General features: G+C 40.4%; 1 protein-coding gene across 1 annotated transcript in view; it reads left to right on the forward strand.

Annotated features, from left to right (window-relative positions):
* CCDC126 (coiled-coil domain containing 126) overlaps positions 1-17,738 on the forward strand; it is a 54,021-nt gene that overhangs the window by 10,815 nt on the left and 25,468 nt on the right. The window contains exon 2 of the mRNA XM_007447459.1: positions 16,333-16,721. Coding sequence (XP_007447521.1) covers positions 16,484-16,721 — 238 coding nt within the window. The 5' untranslated portion in view covers positions 16,333-16,483. The remainder of the gene's footprint in view (positions 1-16,332; positions 16,722-17,738) is intronic.

The raw sequence follows: 17,738 nt of genomic DNA on the forward strand, positions 1-17,738 counted from the left end.
GGCATGTGGGGTCCTCTCGGACCGGGGCACGAACCCGTGTCCCCTGCATCGGCAGGTGGACTCTCAACCACTGCGCCACCAGGGAAGCCCTCAATATAATATCTTTAAGCTTCATCCATGTTGTAGCTTGTATCAGAATTTTATTATCTTTTAAAGCCGAATAGTATTTCATTTTGTTTATCTGTTAATCTGTTGTTTCCACCTTGCAGTGTTGCAGTGAACATGGGTGTACAAGTTCCTCTTTGAGTCCCTGCTTTTGAAACTGAGCAGGACCCTTTGGGGCCCACCTGGGCCCTTCCATGTCCCCCTTTTCTTACTTGCGGAGTAAAGACTTCAGCCTCTTAGACTTCCTTGAATTTTGAAGGGCAGATTCAAAGAGTTGCTAATCAGGGAAGTAAGGGTATGCAGAGACAAAGGAGAAACAATCAAGAAACTGTACTGCAGCGATTAAAGCCATATCCTGGTTCCTCATTAAGGAATATACATAATATCTTTGAATTTTTCTGCAGGAGCTAAGGTCCCCACCCAGGTGGTGGATGGTTAACTTCAGGTTGAGTGCAAGATTCCTGGAACACCACCCTGTTAACCTCATCAACAAACTATCAGAAGAAAGTCACACACTCTGCAGCCCTCACCCCAAATTTTGCCTATAAAAACTTCTTCCTGAAAATCATCGTGGAGTTCAGGGTTTTTGAGCACTAGCCACCCATTCTCCTTGCTTGGCCCTATAATAAACGTTTCTCTGCTCCAAACTCCCACATTTCGGTTTGTTTGTCCTTGCTGTGCATTGGATACACAAACTCCTGTTCCATAACACTTTGAGTTCTTTTGTAGTTATACCCAGAAGTGGAATAGCTGGGTCAAATGGTAATTCTGTGTTTAATTTTTTTAAGAACTGCCATACTGTTTTCCACAGCATCTGCACCATTTTGTATTCCCAACAACAATGCGTAAGAATTTCAATTTCTCCACAACTGTACTAACAGTTGTTTTTGATTTTGTTTTTTTAATTTAATTTAATTTAATTTTTTTAACATCTTTATTGGAGTATAATTGCTTTACAATGGTGTGTTAGTTTCTGCTTTATAACAAAGTGAATCAGTTATACATATACATATGTTCCCATATCTCTTGCCTCTTGTGTCTACCTCCCTCCCACCCTCCCTATCCCACCCCTCCAGGCAGTCAAAAAGCACCGAGCTGATCTCCCTGTGCTATGCGGCTGCTTCCCACTAGCTATCTACCTTACGTTTGGTAGTGTATATATGTCCGTGCCTCTCTCTTGCTTTGTCACACCTTACCCTTCCCCCTCCCCATAACCTCAAGTCCATTCTCTAGTAGGTCTAGTAGGACACAGTCTTTATTCCTGTCTTACCCCTAGGTTCTTCATGACAGTTTGTTTTTTCTTAAATTCCATATATATGTGTTAGCATACGGTATTTGTCTCTCTCTTTCTGACTTCAATCTGTATGATAGACTCTAGGTCTATCCACCTCATTACAAATAGCTCAATTTCGTTTTTTTTTATGGCTGAGTCCATTGTATATATGTGCCACATCTTCTTTATCCATTCATCCGATGATGGACACTTAGGTTGTTTCCATCTCTGGGCTATAGTAAATAGAGCTGCAATGAACATTTTGGTACATGACTCTTTTTGAATTATGGTTTTCTCAGGGTATAGGCCCATTAGTGGGATTGCTGGGTCATATGGTAGTTCTATTTGTAGTTTTTTAAGGAACCTCCATACTGTTCTCCACAGTGGCTGTATGAATTCACATTCCCACCAACAGTGCAAGAGGGTTCCCTTTTCTCCACACCCTCTCGAGCATTTATTGTTTTTAGATTTTTTGATGATGGCCATTCTGACTGGTGTGAGATGATATCTCATTGTAGTTTTGATTTGCATTTCTCTAATGATTAGTGATGTTGAGCATTCTTTCATGTGTTTGTTGGCAGTCTGTATATCTTCTTTGGAGAAATGTCTATTTAGGTCTTCTGCCCATTTTTGGATTGGGTTGTTTGTTTTTTTGTTATTGAGCTGCATGAGCTGCTTATAAATTTTGCAGATTAATCCTATGTCAGTTGCTTCATTTGCAAATATTTTCTCCCATTCTGAGGGTTGTCTTTTGGTCTCGTTTATGGTTTCCTTTGCTGTGCAAAAGATTTGAAGTTTCATTAGGTCCCATTTGTTTATTTTTGTTTTTATCTCCATTACTCTAGGAGATGGGTCAAGAAGGATCTTGCTGTGATTTATGTCATAGAGTGTTCTGCCTATGTTTTCCTCTAAGAGTTTGATAGTTTCTGGCCTTACATTTAGGTCTTTAATCCATTTTGAGCTTATTTTTGTGTATGGTGTTAGGGAGTGATCTAATCTCATACTTTTACATGTACCTATCCAATTTTCCCAGCACCACTTATTGAAGAGGCTGTCCTTTCTCCACTGTATATTCCTGCCACCTTTATCAAAGATAAGGTGACCATATGTGCATGGGTTTATCTCTGGGCTTTCTATCCTATTCCATTGATCTATCTTTCTGTTTTTGTGCCAGTACCATACTGTCTTGATTACTGTAGCTTTGTAGTATAGTCTGAAGTCAGGCAGCCTGATTCCTCCAGCTCCATTTTTTGTTCTCAAGATTGCTTTGGCTATTCGGGGTCTTTTGTGTTTCCATACAAATTGTGAAATTTTTTGTTCTAGTTCTGTGAAAAATGCCAGTGGTAGTTTGATAGGGATTGCATTGAATCTATAGATTGCTTTGGGAAGTAGAGTCATTTTCACAATGTTGATTCTTCCAATCCAAGAACATGGTATATCTCTCCATCTGTTTGTATCATCTTTAATTTCTTTCATCAGTGTCTTATAATTTTCTGCATACAGGTCTTTTGTCTCCTTAGGTAGGTTTATTCCTAGATATTTTATTCTTTTTGTTGCAATGGTAAATGGGAGTGTTTTCTTGATTTCACTTTCAGATTTTTCATCATTAGTATATAGGAATGCCAGAGATTTCTGTGCATTAATTTTGTATCCTGCTACTTTACCAAATTCATTGATTAGCTCTAGTAGTTTTCTGGTAGCATCTTTAGGATTCTCTATGTATAGTATCATGTCATCTGCAAACAGTGACAGCTTTACTTCTTCTTTTCCGATTTGGATTCCTTTTATTTCCTTTTCTTCTCTGATTGCTGTGGCTAAAACTTCCAAAACTATGTTGAATAAGAGTGGTGAGAGTGGGCAACCTTGTCTTGTTCCTGACCTTAGTGGAAATGCTTTCAGTTTTTCGCCATTGAGGATGATGTTGGCTGTGGGCTTGTCATATACGGCCTTTATTATATTGAGGAAAGTTCCCTCTACACCTACTTTCTGCAGGGTTTTTATCATAAATGGGTGTTGAATTTTGTCAAAAGCTTTCTCTGCATCTATTGAGATGATCATATGGTTTTTCTCCTTCAATTTGTTAATATGGTTAATCACATTGATAGATTTGCGTATATTGAAGAATCCTTGCATTCCTGGAATAAACCCCACTTGATCATGGTGTATGATCCTTTTAATGTGCTGTTGGATTCTGTTTGCTAGTATTTTGTTGAGGATTTTTGCATCTATGTTCATCAGTGATATTGGCCTGTAGTTTTCTTTCTTTGTGACATCCTTGTCTGGTTTTGGTATCAAGGTGATGGTGGCCTCGTAGAATGAGTTTGGGAGTGTTCCTCCCTCTGCTATATTTTGGAAGAGTTTGAGAAGAATAGGTGTTAGCTCTTCTCTAAATGTTTGATAGAATTCGCCTGTGAAGCCATCTGGTCCTGGGCTTTTGTTTGTTGGAAGATTTTTAATCACAGTTTCAATTTCAGTGTTTGTGATTGGTCTGTTCATATTTTCTATTTCTTCCTGATTCAGTCTTGGCAGTTTGTGCATTTCTAAGAATTTGTCCATTTCTTCCAGATTGTCCATTTTATTGGCATAGAGTTGCTTGTAGTAATCCCTCATGATTTTTTGTATTTCTGCAGTGTCAGTTGTTACTTCTCCTTTTTCATTTCTGATTCTATTGATTTGAGTCTTCTCCCTTATTTTCTTGATGAGTCTGGCTAATGGTTTATCAATTTTGTTAATCTTCTCAAAGAACCAGCTTTTAGTTTTATTGATCTTTGCTATTGTTTCCTTCATTTCTTTTTCATTTATTTCTGATCTGATTTTTATGATTTCTTTCCTTCTGCTAACTCTGGGGTTTTTTTGTTCTTCTTTCTCTAATTGCTTGAGGTGCAAGGTTAGGTTGTTTATTCGAGATGTTTCCTGCTTCTTAAGGTGGGCTTGTATTGCTATAAACTTCCCTCTTAGAACTGCTTTTGCTGCATCCCATAGGTTTTGGGTCGTTGTATCTCCATTGTCATTTGTTTCTAGGTATTTTTTAATTTCCTCTTTGATTTCTTCAGTGATCACTTCGTTACTAAGTAGTGTATTGTTTAGCCTCCATGTGTTTGTATTTTTTACTGCTCTTTTCCTATAATTGATATCTAATCTCATGGCGTTGTGGTCGGAAAAGATACTTGATATAATTTCAATTTTCTTAAATTTACCAAGGCTTGATTTGTGACCCAAGATATGATCTATCCTGGAGAATGTTCCATGAGCACTTGAGAAAAATGTGTATTCTGTTGTTTTTGGATGGAGTGTCCTATAAATATCAATTAAGTCCATCCTGTTTAATGTATCATTTAAAGCTTGTGTTTCCTTATTTATTTTCATTTTGGATGATCTGTCCATTGGTGAAAGTGGGGTGTTGAAGTCCCCTACTATGAATGTGTTACTGTCGATTTCCCCTTTTATGGCTGCTAGTTTTTGCCTTATGTATTGAGGTGCTCCTATGTTGGGTGCATAAATATTTACAATTGTTATATCTTCTTCTTGGATCGATCCCTTAATCATTATGTAGTGTCCTTCTTTGTCTCTTCTGATAGTCCTTATTTTAAAGTCTATTTTGTCTGATATGAGAATTGCTACTCCAGCTTTCTTTTGGTTTCCATTTGCATGGAATATCTTTTTCCATCCCCTTACTTTCAGTCTGTATGTGTCTCTAGGTCTGAAGTGGGTCTCTTGTAGACAGCATATATATGGGTCTTGTTTTTGTATCCATTCAGCCAATCTGTGTCTTTTGGTGGGAGCATTTAGTCCATTTACATTTAAGGTAATTATCGATATGTATGTTCCTATTCCCATTTTCTAAATTGTTTTGGGTTCGTTATTATAGGACTTTTCCTTCTCTTGTGTTTTTGTCTAGAGAAGTTCCTTTAGCATTTGTTGTAAAGCTGGTTTGGTGGTGCTGAACTCTCTCAGCTTTTGCTTGTCTGTAAAGGTTTTAATTTCTCCATCAAATCTGAATGAGATCCTTGCTGGGTAGAGTAATCTTGGTTGCAGGTTTTTCTCCTTCATCACTTTCAGTATGTCCTGCCACTCCCTTCTGGCTTGTAGAGTTTCTGCTGAGAGATCAGCTGTTAACCTTATGGGGATTCCCTTGTGTGTTATTTGTTGTTTTTCCCTTGCTGCTTTTAATATGCTTTCTTTGTATTTAGTTTTTGACAGTTTGATTAATATGTGTCTTGGCGTATTTCTCCTTGAATTTATCCTGTATGGGACTCTCTGTGCTTCCTGGACTTGATTAACGATTTCCTTTCCCATATTAGGGAAGTTTTCAACTATAATCTCTTCAAATATTTTCTCAGTCCCTTTCTTTTTCTCTTCTTCTTCTGGAACCCCTATAATTCGAATGTTGGTGCGTTTAATGTTGTCCCAGAGGTCTCTGAGACTGTCCTCAGTTCTTTTCATTCTTTTTTCTTTATTCTGCTCTGCAGTAGTTATTTCCACTATTTTATCTTCCAGGTCACTTATCCGTTCTTCTGCCTCATTTATTCTGCTATTGATCCCATCTAGAGTATTTTTCATTTCATTTATTGTGTTGTTCATCATTGTCTGTTTCATCTTTATTTCTTCTAGGTCCTTGTTAACTGCTTCTTGCATTTTGTCCATTCTATTTCCAAGATTTTGGATCATCTTTACTATCATTATTCTGAATTCTTTTGCAGGTAGACTGCCTATTTCCTCTTCATTTGTTAGGTCTGCTGGGTTTTTATCTTGCTCCTTCATCTGCGGTGTGTTTTTCTGTCTTCTCATTTTGCTTATCTTACTGTGTTTGGGGTCTCCTTTTTGCAGGCTGCAGGTTCGTAGTTCCCGTCGTTTTTGGTGTCTGTCCCCAGTGGCTAAGGTTGGTTCAGTGGGTTGTGTAGGCTTCCTGGTGGAGGGTACTGGTGCTTGTGTTCAGGTGGATGAGGCTGGATCTTGTCTTTCTGGTGGGCAGGTCCACGTCTGGTGGTGTGTTTTGAGGTGTCTGTGGACTTATTATGATTTTAGGCAGCCTCTGTGCTAATGGGTGTGGTTGTATTCCTGTCTTGCTAGTTGTTTGGCATAGGATGTCCAGCAATGTAGCTTGCTGGTCGAGTGAAGCTGGGTGCTGGCATTGAGATGGAGATCTCTGGGAGATTTTCGCTCTTTGATATAATGTGGAGCTGGGAGGTCTCTTGTGGACCAGTGTCCTGAAGTTGGCTCTCCCACCTCAGAGGCAAAGCACTGACTCCTGGCTGCAGCACCAAGAGCCTTTCATCCACACGGCTCAGAATAAAAGGGAGAAAAAGTAGAAAGAAAGAATTAGTAGAAGTAGAAAGAAAGAAAGAAAGAAAGAAAGAAAAGACGGAGGGAGGGAGGGAGGAAGGAAGGAAGGAAGGAGGCAAGGAAAGAAAAAAAGAAAGACAAAGTAAAATAAAATAAGATAAAATATAATGTTATTAAAATAAAAAAATAATTATTAAGAGAAAAAAAAATAAAACGGATGGATAGAACCCTAGGACAAATGGTGGAAGCAAAGCTATACAGACAAAATCTCACATAGAGGCATACACATACACAGTCACAAAAAGAGGAAAAGGGGAAAAAATCATAAATCTTGCTCTCAAAGTCCACCTCCTCAATTTGGGATGATTCGTTGTCTAAAGGAGGGAAGGAAGGAAGGAAAGAAAGAATGAAGATAAAGTAAAATAAAATAAAGTTATTAAAATAAATAGTAATTATTAAGAAAAAAAATTAAAGAAAAGGAAGGATAGTATCCTCGGACAAATGGTGGAAGCAAAGCTATACAGACAAAATCTCACACAGAAGCATATACATACACCCTCACAAAAAGAGGAAAAGGGGAAAAAACCCATAAATCTTGCTCTCGAAGTCCACCTCCTCAATTTGGGATGATTCGTTGTCTATTCATATATTCCACAGATGCAGGTACATCAAGTTGATTGTGGAGCTTTATTCCTTGCTTCTGAGGCTGCTGGGATAGATTTCCCTTTCTCTTCTTTGTTCTCACAGCTCCAGGGTCTCAGGTTTGGATTTAGCCTCGCCTCTGCATGTAGGTCACCGGAGGGCCTCTGTTCCCCCTCAGACAGGACGGGGTTAAAGGAGCAGCTGATTCGGGGGCTCTGGCTCACTCAGGCCAGGGGGAGGGAGGGGTACAGAATGCGGGGCAGGCCTGCGGCGGCAGAGGCCAGCATGACATTGCACCAGCCTGAGGTGCTCCGTGTGTTCTCCTGGGGAAGTTGTCCCTGGCTCATGGGACCCTGGGAGTGGCGGGCTGCACAGGCTCCCCGGAAGGGGCGTGTGGATAGTGACCTGTGCTCACACACAGGCTTCTTGGTGGCGGCAGCAGCAGCCTTACTTAGCGTCTCATGTCTGTCTCTGGGGTCCGTGCTTTTAGCCGTGGCTCGCGCCCGTCTCTGGAGCTCCTTTAAGCAGCGCTCTTAATCCCCTCTCCTCGGCGCACCAGGAAACAAAGAGGGAAGAAAAAGTCTCTTGCCTCTTTGGCAGGTCCAGACTTTTCCCTGGACTGTCTCCCGGCCAGCCGCGGCACACTAACCCCCTGCAGGCGTGTTCACGCTGCCAACCTCAGTCCTCCCGGCGCTCCAGTCCTCTCCCGGTGCTCCGACCGAAGCCTGAGCCTCAGCTCCCAGCCCCACCCGTCCCAGTGGGTGAGCAGACAAGCCTCTCGGGCTGGTGAGCGCCGGTCGGTACCGATCCTCTGTGCGGGAATCTCTCCGCTCTGCCCCCCACACCCCTGTTGCTGTGCTCTCCTCCGCGGCAGGGAGGAGCTTTCCTGAGCTTTCCCCGCTCCGCCACCCGCAGTCTCCGCCCGCGAAGGGGCTTCCTAGTGTGTGGAAACCTTTCCTCCTTCACAGCTTCCTCCCACTGGTGCAGGTCCTGTCCCTATCCTTTTGTCTCTGTTTATTCTTTTTTCTTTTGCCCTACCCAGGTACGTGGGGGGTTTCTTGCCTTTAGGGAGCTCTGAGGTCTTCTGCCAGCGTTCGGTAGGTGCTCTGCAGGAGTTGCTCCACGTGTAGATGTATTTCTGGTGTATCTGTGGGGAGGAAGGCGATCTCTGCGTCCTACTCCTCCACCATCTTCCTAGAAGCCTCGGCAATTTCTCTGATTTTGTTTTTTAATAATTGCTGTAGGGGAAGGAAAAAACCTTTTCATCTACCTTCTTAGGTTCAGTGCCCAGGGCTCTGCAAACTAAACTGACAAAAGATCGATTGACTGGAGAAAAAGATTTATTTCATGTGCAAATGGTGGGCATCACAGAAGTGAAATGAAAGCTCCAAAGAAGCAGTTAATGCTGAGAGCTTATATACCATTTAAACAAAGAGCCATAAATTGTGGAAATGTGACAAGACAAAGGAAAAGGAGTCTGAGCTTCTGGATGTAGTAAATTGTGGGAAGGTGAATAAATGGGGGAAACTAATGGAAGATGAGGTTTCTTTTAGTAAGGTTTATTTGTTCAGATTTATCTTAGCATCCGTGCCTTGTCTCATGTGATAAGAATGTTCTCACCTTTCTCATAGGTAATTCATGTCTTGCTTTTAGGTAGAAAAGGGGAGTACAGGGAGGCCTTCCTGCATCTGCTATTTCTCAGTTATCTTCAGCTCAAAATAGTCCTTATACCAAAGTGGCATATTTTGGGTTGGCATGTTCTGATGCCCTTCATAGCCATCCTGATGGGTGTGAAGTGGTATTTCATTGTGGTTTTAATTTGCATTTCCCTAAGGATTAGTGATTTGAGCATCTTTTCATGTGCTTATTGACAATTTGCATATCTCCTTTGGAGAAATTTAAATTGTGACTATTCATATCATGACTTGTTTTGCTCTGAGGACAGTGGCTTGAAGTGGGGTTGGAGAGGAATCTGGGAAACCACTTGAGAAGCAGCTGCAGGAATTGAATTGGAGATGGTGGTACCTGGACCACACACACTCTCTTGCCCTTCTTCAGATCTAGTCCTCTACAGATACTTCATTTTAAGTGTGTCTCCTTTCCTTAATTCTTCTACCTTTGGGGCACATGGTGTGTAATTTCTTTTTTTTTTTCCCTTAAATATTTAGTAGGTATGTGACCTACTTGTTTTAATTTAATTTAATTAATTATTATTATTTTTTATTGGGGTATAGTTGTTTTACAATGTTGTGTTAGTTTCTACTGTACAGCAAAGTGGAGTTCCCTGTGCTATACGGCAGGTTCTTATTAGTTATCTGTTTTATACATTTTAGTGTATATATGTCAATCCCAATCTCACAATTCATCCCCCCCCACCTCGCTTTTCCCTTTTGGTGTCCATATGTTTGTTCTATACATCTGTGTCTCTATTTCGGTGTGTAATTTCTTTTGTAATTTCTGCAGTTGGATTGATCTTGGATGGCCTTGGCCTACAGTGGTTTAAAGCAGGATTTCGGTTCCTGGCCAGAGATTGAGGTCGGGAAGCGGCAGTGAGAGTGCTGAATCCTAGCCACTGGACCACCAGGGACCAGTGGCCAGTGACAAGGCCCTGGCCTGTCAGCTGTGTAGAAATGAATTTCCACATAGAGATGGAAAGTAGTGAAGCAAGTAAAGTGTTTATTAGGAGGAAAAAGAGTACAGTACGTGTGGATAGATGCGTGGGTGGGCTCAGAGAGAGAGTCATGCCCTCGTGGCAGTTTGAGTCACTTTTATGGGGCATTTCTTCTGCATTTCCTTTGGCCAGTCATCTTGCTTTGCCTGGTTCTGAGTCCGTATTAGGTATATCTCAGCATCCTCCCATGTGTGATGCACATCTCTTAGCCAAGGTGGATTCTAGGTAAGAGGCCTATGGGTAGTTGATATCACTATGGGGTGGTGCCCCCTCCCTTTTTGACCTCCAAGGAGTCTTTCTGCTCATGTGTAGTCAGGGAGGTCTCCTTGACTTTGAGAATGAGGAATATATGGTCTTTCATCCCTTATCTGGGCAGGGCCCAGCCTCCTCCATCATCCTGCTTTTATGGAGTTTCTGTCCACCGGGGAGAAACTGTTCAGCCTGGGACCCATCTGTCTCCCACCACAGGATGAGAAATTTCCCCTGGGAATCCTAAAAATATTCAGAAGTCTCTCTTAGGGCAAAATAATAATGATGATGGTGATAAATTTTCTGAACCAAAACTTGGGTCCGCCTGTGTGCAGTAAAGCCAAGCCAGTCTGCTGACACTGGGTTGTCGGAAGGGGAAGCACAGTGTTTATTGTAAGGCGCCATAGAAGGAGTCTGGGACAGCTAATACACAAAAAGCCTGTTTCCAGGGAGAAGTTTTTTTTTTTTTTTAAAGACATGGAGGAATTTTTTTTTAATTAATTTATTTTTGGCTGTGTTGGGTCACCTTTGCCGTGTGTGGGCTTCTCATTGCTGTGGCTTCTCTTGCTGCAGAGCGTGGGCTCTAGGCATGTGGGCTCAGTAGTTGTGGCTCACGGGCCCTAGAGTGCGGGCTCAGTAGCTGTGGTGCACGGGCTTAGTTGATCCGCGGCATGTGGGATCTTCCCGGACCAGGGCTGGAACCCATGTCCTCTCCATTGACAGGGGATTCTTAACCACTGTGCCATCAGGGAGAAGTTTTTATAGGCAAAATTTAGGGTGAGAGCTGTGTGGTGTGTGACTTTCTTCTGATTGGTTGGGGGTGAGGTAACAGGGTGGTCTTCCACAAATTTTGTGCTCAGACTGAAGTTACTGTCTTCCAGCTGGGTGGGGACTTTAGTTCCTGAAGAAGAACTCAGAGGTGTGTTACGTTCATTCCTTGGGGAGGAACCAGAACCTTGCCCTGTTACTGCACTGTGGTTTCTTGACTGCTCCTTTGTTTCTGCATTCTCTCACTTCCCTAATTAGCGACTGTTTGAATATGTCCTTTGGAACTCAGGGAAGGTCTAGGAGGGTGAATGAAGCCTATTTCCTAAAAACAAGAAACGGGACACAGAAAGGATTTGTACCCAGGAGGCCCACACAGGGTCTTGCTCCATTTCAATAATGATTTTATTTTTGCTTTTAAAAACTCCAGTTGTTACTTGGGACATATTTGAAGTTTTATGTTTTTAAGTGATTAGTAGGAAATTAATATAGTGGCCTAGAAGTTAGGATTTAAAAGTTTTTGGATTTTAGACTACTTTGGTGGGAGAACTCTAATCAATAATCTGCTGGATGGTAGCCTTAAGTTCTCAGTGACAGTGTAGGCCTTTTAGGCTTCTGGTTATTGTCTCCATCCTGATCTAGGTGGCCTTCCAGGAGCTGAACCAGTACTTGAAACACAAAAACTGGGGAGGTTCAAAGTGCATGTTCTATGCCATTTGCAACTTTGAACATTGCACAGAAAGGAGAGATAATGAACTTTCCCTTTTCTTTCTCCTTCCTAAAGATTGAGTCTAAGAATTATTTCTCTTTAAAAGCACTAAAGTACATTACCATTAGTTGCTAAAGAATTCAAAAACTTCTTGTCTGCTTTTTTTCTATACGAAACCACAGAAATATCTCTTAGAGAACAGAACAGTATATTCATGTTAATCCTAGGGACTGAAGTGGTCCCAGTGGAAATTGCTTTCTATTCAGTCCGCCCCCACCCCTGCCTAGTAAATGTAGGGCCTAGCCCACCCTGGCAGGAATGACTTGTGTTCCAGCAGAGATCCCTTGTTTTCTCTCTCTCTAACCCCTTCCCCTTCAGAGTCATTATAGGTAGGCACAGGTAGGAATCCTGTGTCATACCTGATGAACTGACTTGTAACATTGAAATTAGTGGCCCTTCCTGTAGCTTTCGTTGCTGTTTAATGAAGCAGTTTGTGATTTGGACAAACTTTGCTGCACATTGGAATAAAATAGGACTCTTCAAAAAATACTGATGCCTGGCTCTGAACTCCAGGCATTCTAATTTAATTGATATGGGGTGTGACCCAGCATTGGGATTAAAAAAAAAACACACAACAAAACTCTCTAGGCGGTTTTAATGTGAAACATTCCCTGAGAAGAGACCAAAGGCAGAATTGTATCCTTGTTGGAATTTTAGTCACCTCTGCTGGGCTTGCTTGGAATTGCTTGTGGTAGTGAACCCTTAGGTGGATCAGTTTTCAGGTTGTCTTGTGTCACAGCAGAGAATCCTCATGGGCCGTTGAACTGCTCAGCTCTTTGTCAGGCATAAGCTGGCTCTGGGCCATCTTTTCAACTTAGAGAAGGCTCCAGGCTATCCTTTCTTCCTGGTAGCTCCCACACTCACTTTATTCCTTGGTGTCCTTTTGTAGTTCTGTAATATTGCATGGGGTTAATTGCTCCCAACTTCTCACCTCTTTGCTATTCCCAAAGACAAACCCTTTTCATAGTAAATTTTTTTTTTTTTTTTTTTTCGGTACGTGGGCCTCTCACTGTTGTGGCCTCTCCCGCTGTGGAGCACAGGCTCCGGACGCGCAGGCCCAGCAGCCACGGCTCACGGGCCCAGCCGCTCCGTGGCATGTGGGATCTTCCCGGACTGGGGCGCGAACCCGCGTCCCCTGCATCAGCAGGCGGACTCCCAACCACTGCGCCACCAGGGAAGCCCCATAGTAAATATTTTACTCATCTCCACAGAAAAACATATAAGGAACACAAGCAAGTTATTGATACAAAGCATATAAATTTCTTACTGTAGAGTCCCTATAAAAGTTCCTGACTTCCTGCGATGGCCTGCTTTAATTTTGTTCAGGGCAGTGGTGAGCAGACACATTCCATATAGAGTCAAGCCTATGAAGACCTTTCATGAAAGCCTCTTTTCTGAATCTGATGGTACAGTTGGGTAATATACAGTCAATATAGAGCAATAAGGGGCTCTTTATTTAATGTTTGCAGCTTAGATCTTTGGGTCCCTCACACTGAGAAACACTAGGTTTAAACTAGGCCTCCTTGTTCCCTGGGATTTATTACTTTGGGGGCATATCCTCCTCAGCTGTGCTTCTGCCTTGTCCACTACCAGTGTTTTCTCTCTGTGTCTGGTTTTGGTACTGCCACTCACACATTAAGCAAAGTTTGTGTTCATAATGGTGAGCAGCCTGTCATTCTTAATCTTGTACCTACTTGGAAGGATTTTACCTCTTACCGTCAGGCTCTCTGTTTGACTATTTTCCTCCACTAGCCACCCCTGCTTCCTTACCCACGAATCTCCTGTTCTCTGCCTGATGCCATTTACAGTTTGGAGAATTGTCACTTTATTGTAAGAGTTTTGTAAAACCTAGGAGTTCTAATAGGACTGGGTTTAAGGACCCTTTTAAAGGAAAGGAGAGACCCTGAATGGAGATGGAGATTCCGAATTTGTGGACTTGTAGCCCTTGCCATAGTTTGGGCAAGTGAAGTCAGTGGACCTGGCTAAAAATCTTAGGCAGGCTAACCACTCAAACAAAGCCTTAATTTAATCATCTCTAAAGTGGGAATAACAACAACATTTTTCTTTTGAGGTTATGCAAATATCAAATGAAGTAACCTTGGTGAAGTGTTTATTTCAGAGCTAGGCCCATGATAAGGACTCAGCACTCGTTCACTGCTGCAGTTTCTGCTGCTCCTGTTTTACTGGCATTGCTGTAAAAGAGGGGCGGTGGTTAAAAGCCTGAGCTTTGAATCCTCTTTCTCAACGGTATCTAGTTGTTGGACCTTGGGCAAGTTATTTAATGTCTCTTCGCTTCAGTGTTTTCACCTGTTTAAGTGAGAATATTAGTGTGGGATGTTGTGAAGATTAAATAAGTTAATTCATGTAAGGAGCTTAGAGCAGAGTCTGGTAAAGTAAGTGATTGTAGTAATGATTGTTGATGTTATTTAATTGAAGTATGCTCTGTCCTTCTGGTTTTCAGTCTCTCCCTTTTTGGCCTTGGATAGGTATAGTAACCTAGAGCTTTCTCAGCTGTCATTTTAACCTTCATTTGCCAAAATACCTTCAAGTCTATGTTCTCAGTTCTCTGGTGATGCACTTCTCTGGTTTTGTTGTCATGCCACCTTTAGAACCCTGTTCTGACTGCTTCAGGACAGATTCCCAGTTGATTTTTACAGAGTGCTGGGCCAGATAATCTAGCACTCAGGTCAAACTTGAAAAGACATAGGAGCCTGTAAAGATTTATAAAAGAATACATTTAACATACATGTATCAAAGAATGTTTTAAAATTTTGCTTGGGAATCCAGAATTTCTACTTTCTGAACTCAAATGTAAAAAAAATCTTTGTAGAAAAAGATATTAGGTAATGTTTACCTTACTTTGCTAAGCAAAGTTTAGTAAAATTCAGTATTGATATTAATGGTTTTGTTTCAGTGAGATCTGAGGGGGTTTATTGTGTGCATGGTAACTAAAGAAAAAAGCAGAAGTGGAAGAAAATTAGAAAATGAGTTAATTCCTAATTTTTAATACTGTTATTAGTTTACCATAGTAATTAATATACCCAGTTAGTGGTGTCGTCATGCTTGTAGTGAGGTTTGGCAGGATGAGTACACTTCATCACGAATAGATTGGTGTTCTTCAGACCTTGGAGCTCCAGGATTTATTAGACACGTGTCGGGGACTAGGTAGCTGGGTGGGGGGAGAATAAGAGTGGTCATTTTCTGAACAAGAATTGGCAGGGCAGGAGGTCCCCCACTTACACATACCTCAGCACACATGCATCTGCTAGAGAAGCTTTGATTGTATGTATTTTGTTTTGATATTTTGCATAAGATTATTGAGTAAATACTTTCTTATTTAAAAAAAGGTTTGAAAGCACCTATGCTGGAAAGCAAATTTCTAGGGCAAAACATGGTTTTCCTACTGCCTAGCATATATGCTGACTCATAAATATGTGTTGAAAATGATTGAGTGCTTCACCTTTATTGATACTGTATTCATTTCTAGTCTTACTATCCTTAAACTAGATTTTTTTAGTTCACTGATTATACCCTATTAAGTGGGTTAGAATTAGTATGTTTTATTTGACCATACTACTCTAGGAAGTTAAAAAGTTCTTAAGATTATTTTCATTAAGCTGTTAAATGCACTTTTTGACCCCAGGTATATTTCTTTCTAACGAATTTTACTCCATTAGACGTAATTGAAGAGTTTTCTTCATTGGACACTTTGGTGATTCATGCACATTGTTACTGTCTAGGTGTTTGAAGATTCCATGATTGTCATTACCTTTCTCTTTTTTAAAAATCTGAAGTATAACCTTTCAATTTTTCCTTAAATTACAAAAATTATAAAATTTTATAAATTATAAAAATACCTGCATTATTTTAAATTTAGAATTGTAAATTTGGAAAGGTAAAAAAAAATTTCTACCTGTTTTAGCACATGTCATGTCTGGTATAAACTTAAAAGTGTGAACTTAGAAATTACAACTTATTTTTCAACTTAGATTGGATGCTTTTTAAGATTATCTCATTGCCATTAGTAGTATTTTCTAGTGACATTTTCAAATACTGGCATTCTTATTTAGATTGTGGGGGGTTTTTTTGTTTTTGTTTTTGTTTTAAGTCAGACAGCTTTTTTCATCTTCCAGCCTGTTTCACCTTTCCTTATTTCTTACTTTCATTTTGGCATCAACCTCTTTTTTCTTTTTCAAGGAGGAGGAGGAATTGCTTTTACACATTTAGGTTGGTGACCTGTGTTTGAATGGGCTGAGATCTGCTATAAGTCTTACATATCCATAGTTTTAGTTACAAATGATAAGAAGTCATTCAAAGAATTTTGTGACCATGGTGGCATTTCTTTCAGGTAGTTTTAATGAATTGACATTTATTTCTAGTTTAAATTGTTGAAGAGCTGTGTAAATGGAGCTGATAAAAGACCCAGAAGCTTATTTAGTGGTAGAGAAAGTTATCAAAGAAGATGATCCAGTTCCAAATAAAAACTGTTTATAGAATCTCTTCTTATCTATCATTGTCTATTCTGTTACTGATGCAGGTTAAGACTAATCACCTTTTTTCTTCTCAATTTTACAGAGTTAATTGAGAGTTGGAGGCAACCTTGCTGAAGATGAAGAATATACATTAGAGGAGGAGATTTTTTTCTTTCTTCTTTGAAAAGTCTTGATTGTTCGGTGGCTTGCCTGTCGTTACCGTTTTTCAATTGAGGCTGTTTGCTTCATCAGAAATGATTTTTACAATCTCAAGAAAAAATATGTCCCAGAAATTGAGTTTACTGTTGCTTATATTTGGACTCATTTGGGGATTGATGTTACTGCACTATACTTTTCAACAACCAAGACATCAAAGCAGTGTCAAGTTACGTGAACAAATACTAGATTTAAGCAAAAGATACGTTAAAGCTCTAGCAGAGGAAAATAAGAACACAGTGGATGTCGAGAATGGAGCTTCTATGGCAGGATATGGTAAGATAATGGTAGAATATTCCTAGTTTTCTCCTCTTCATCCTGTCCCCATTTAAAGATAGTCATGGAAATCCAACTCACTACTTCATGCACAGGTGTTCCCAAAGTAACTTTATCGACTTTTTATTATGAAAAATTTCAAATGTACTGAAAAATAGAAACATAAATACCCATATATCCATCACTTAGATTTTAACAATTTTAACATCTTGCAGTATTTGTTTTCTCCAATTTTTGGAGAATATTTAAATGAAAAATTGTGACATTTCACTGCTAGATATTTCCATATGTATCTCTAAAATAATGACTTTTTTCTACATAATCAGTATTTTTTTATTGATGTTTCATTGTGTAAATATGATACACAATGAATCATTAGCCACTTGGTTGAACTCAATTTCCCAGTCTCCCCTGCCTCCCCCAACTGAAAAGCCGTAACCCTCTAGCAGGGTTGGTCTTTCTGACACGGGCAAACTCCCATTATGAGTTATCTCAGCACAAACTATCTAGGGGCCCACTATGAAAAACAAAGACAATCAGTCAGGAACTTCCAGGCATTTGGAGGCTACCTCCCAGGAACCTGGGACAAAGGCCAGCCAAATTCTTTATTACATAGTATCAGTGTCTATTTTTTTGGTATATATTAGTATATTTAGGCCTTTTATCTTGGGCTGGTCAGATTCTCTAGAGGACTGCCAGTCTCTTGCAGGATGTATATGCCTCCAGGTGTGTGGGATCTGAATGGGAGGAAAAGGGTGGGGGAGGAGGGGTAGCCTCAGCACTCACTATGTGAATTTCACTTACTCCCCCAGTTTTCAGTTTGGTGCCCAGGCCCTTAAATATTTCACTGGCTTCCAAAAACACATCTCAGATTTTCTGCAATGATGGAGGGGCTGTTTTCTAGTTTGGAGTGGTAAAGAAAGTTTAGAAATCAAATTGCTTTATAGATAAATTTTCACCCAGTCCTTCTGTTTTTGGTCCCCTTTTTACCCTGTTTTTTTTTTTTTTTTTTTTTTC

This window comes from Lipotes vexillifer, unplaced genomic scaffold (assembly GCF_000442215.2).
Source record: "Lipotes vexillifer unplaced genomic scaffold, Lipotes_vexillifer_v1.1 scaffold474, whole genome shotgun sequence".
Classification (NCBI taxonomy): domain Eukaryota; kingdom Metazoa; phylum Chordata; class Mammalia; order Artiodactyla; family Lipotidae; genus Lipotes; species Lipotes vexillifer.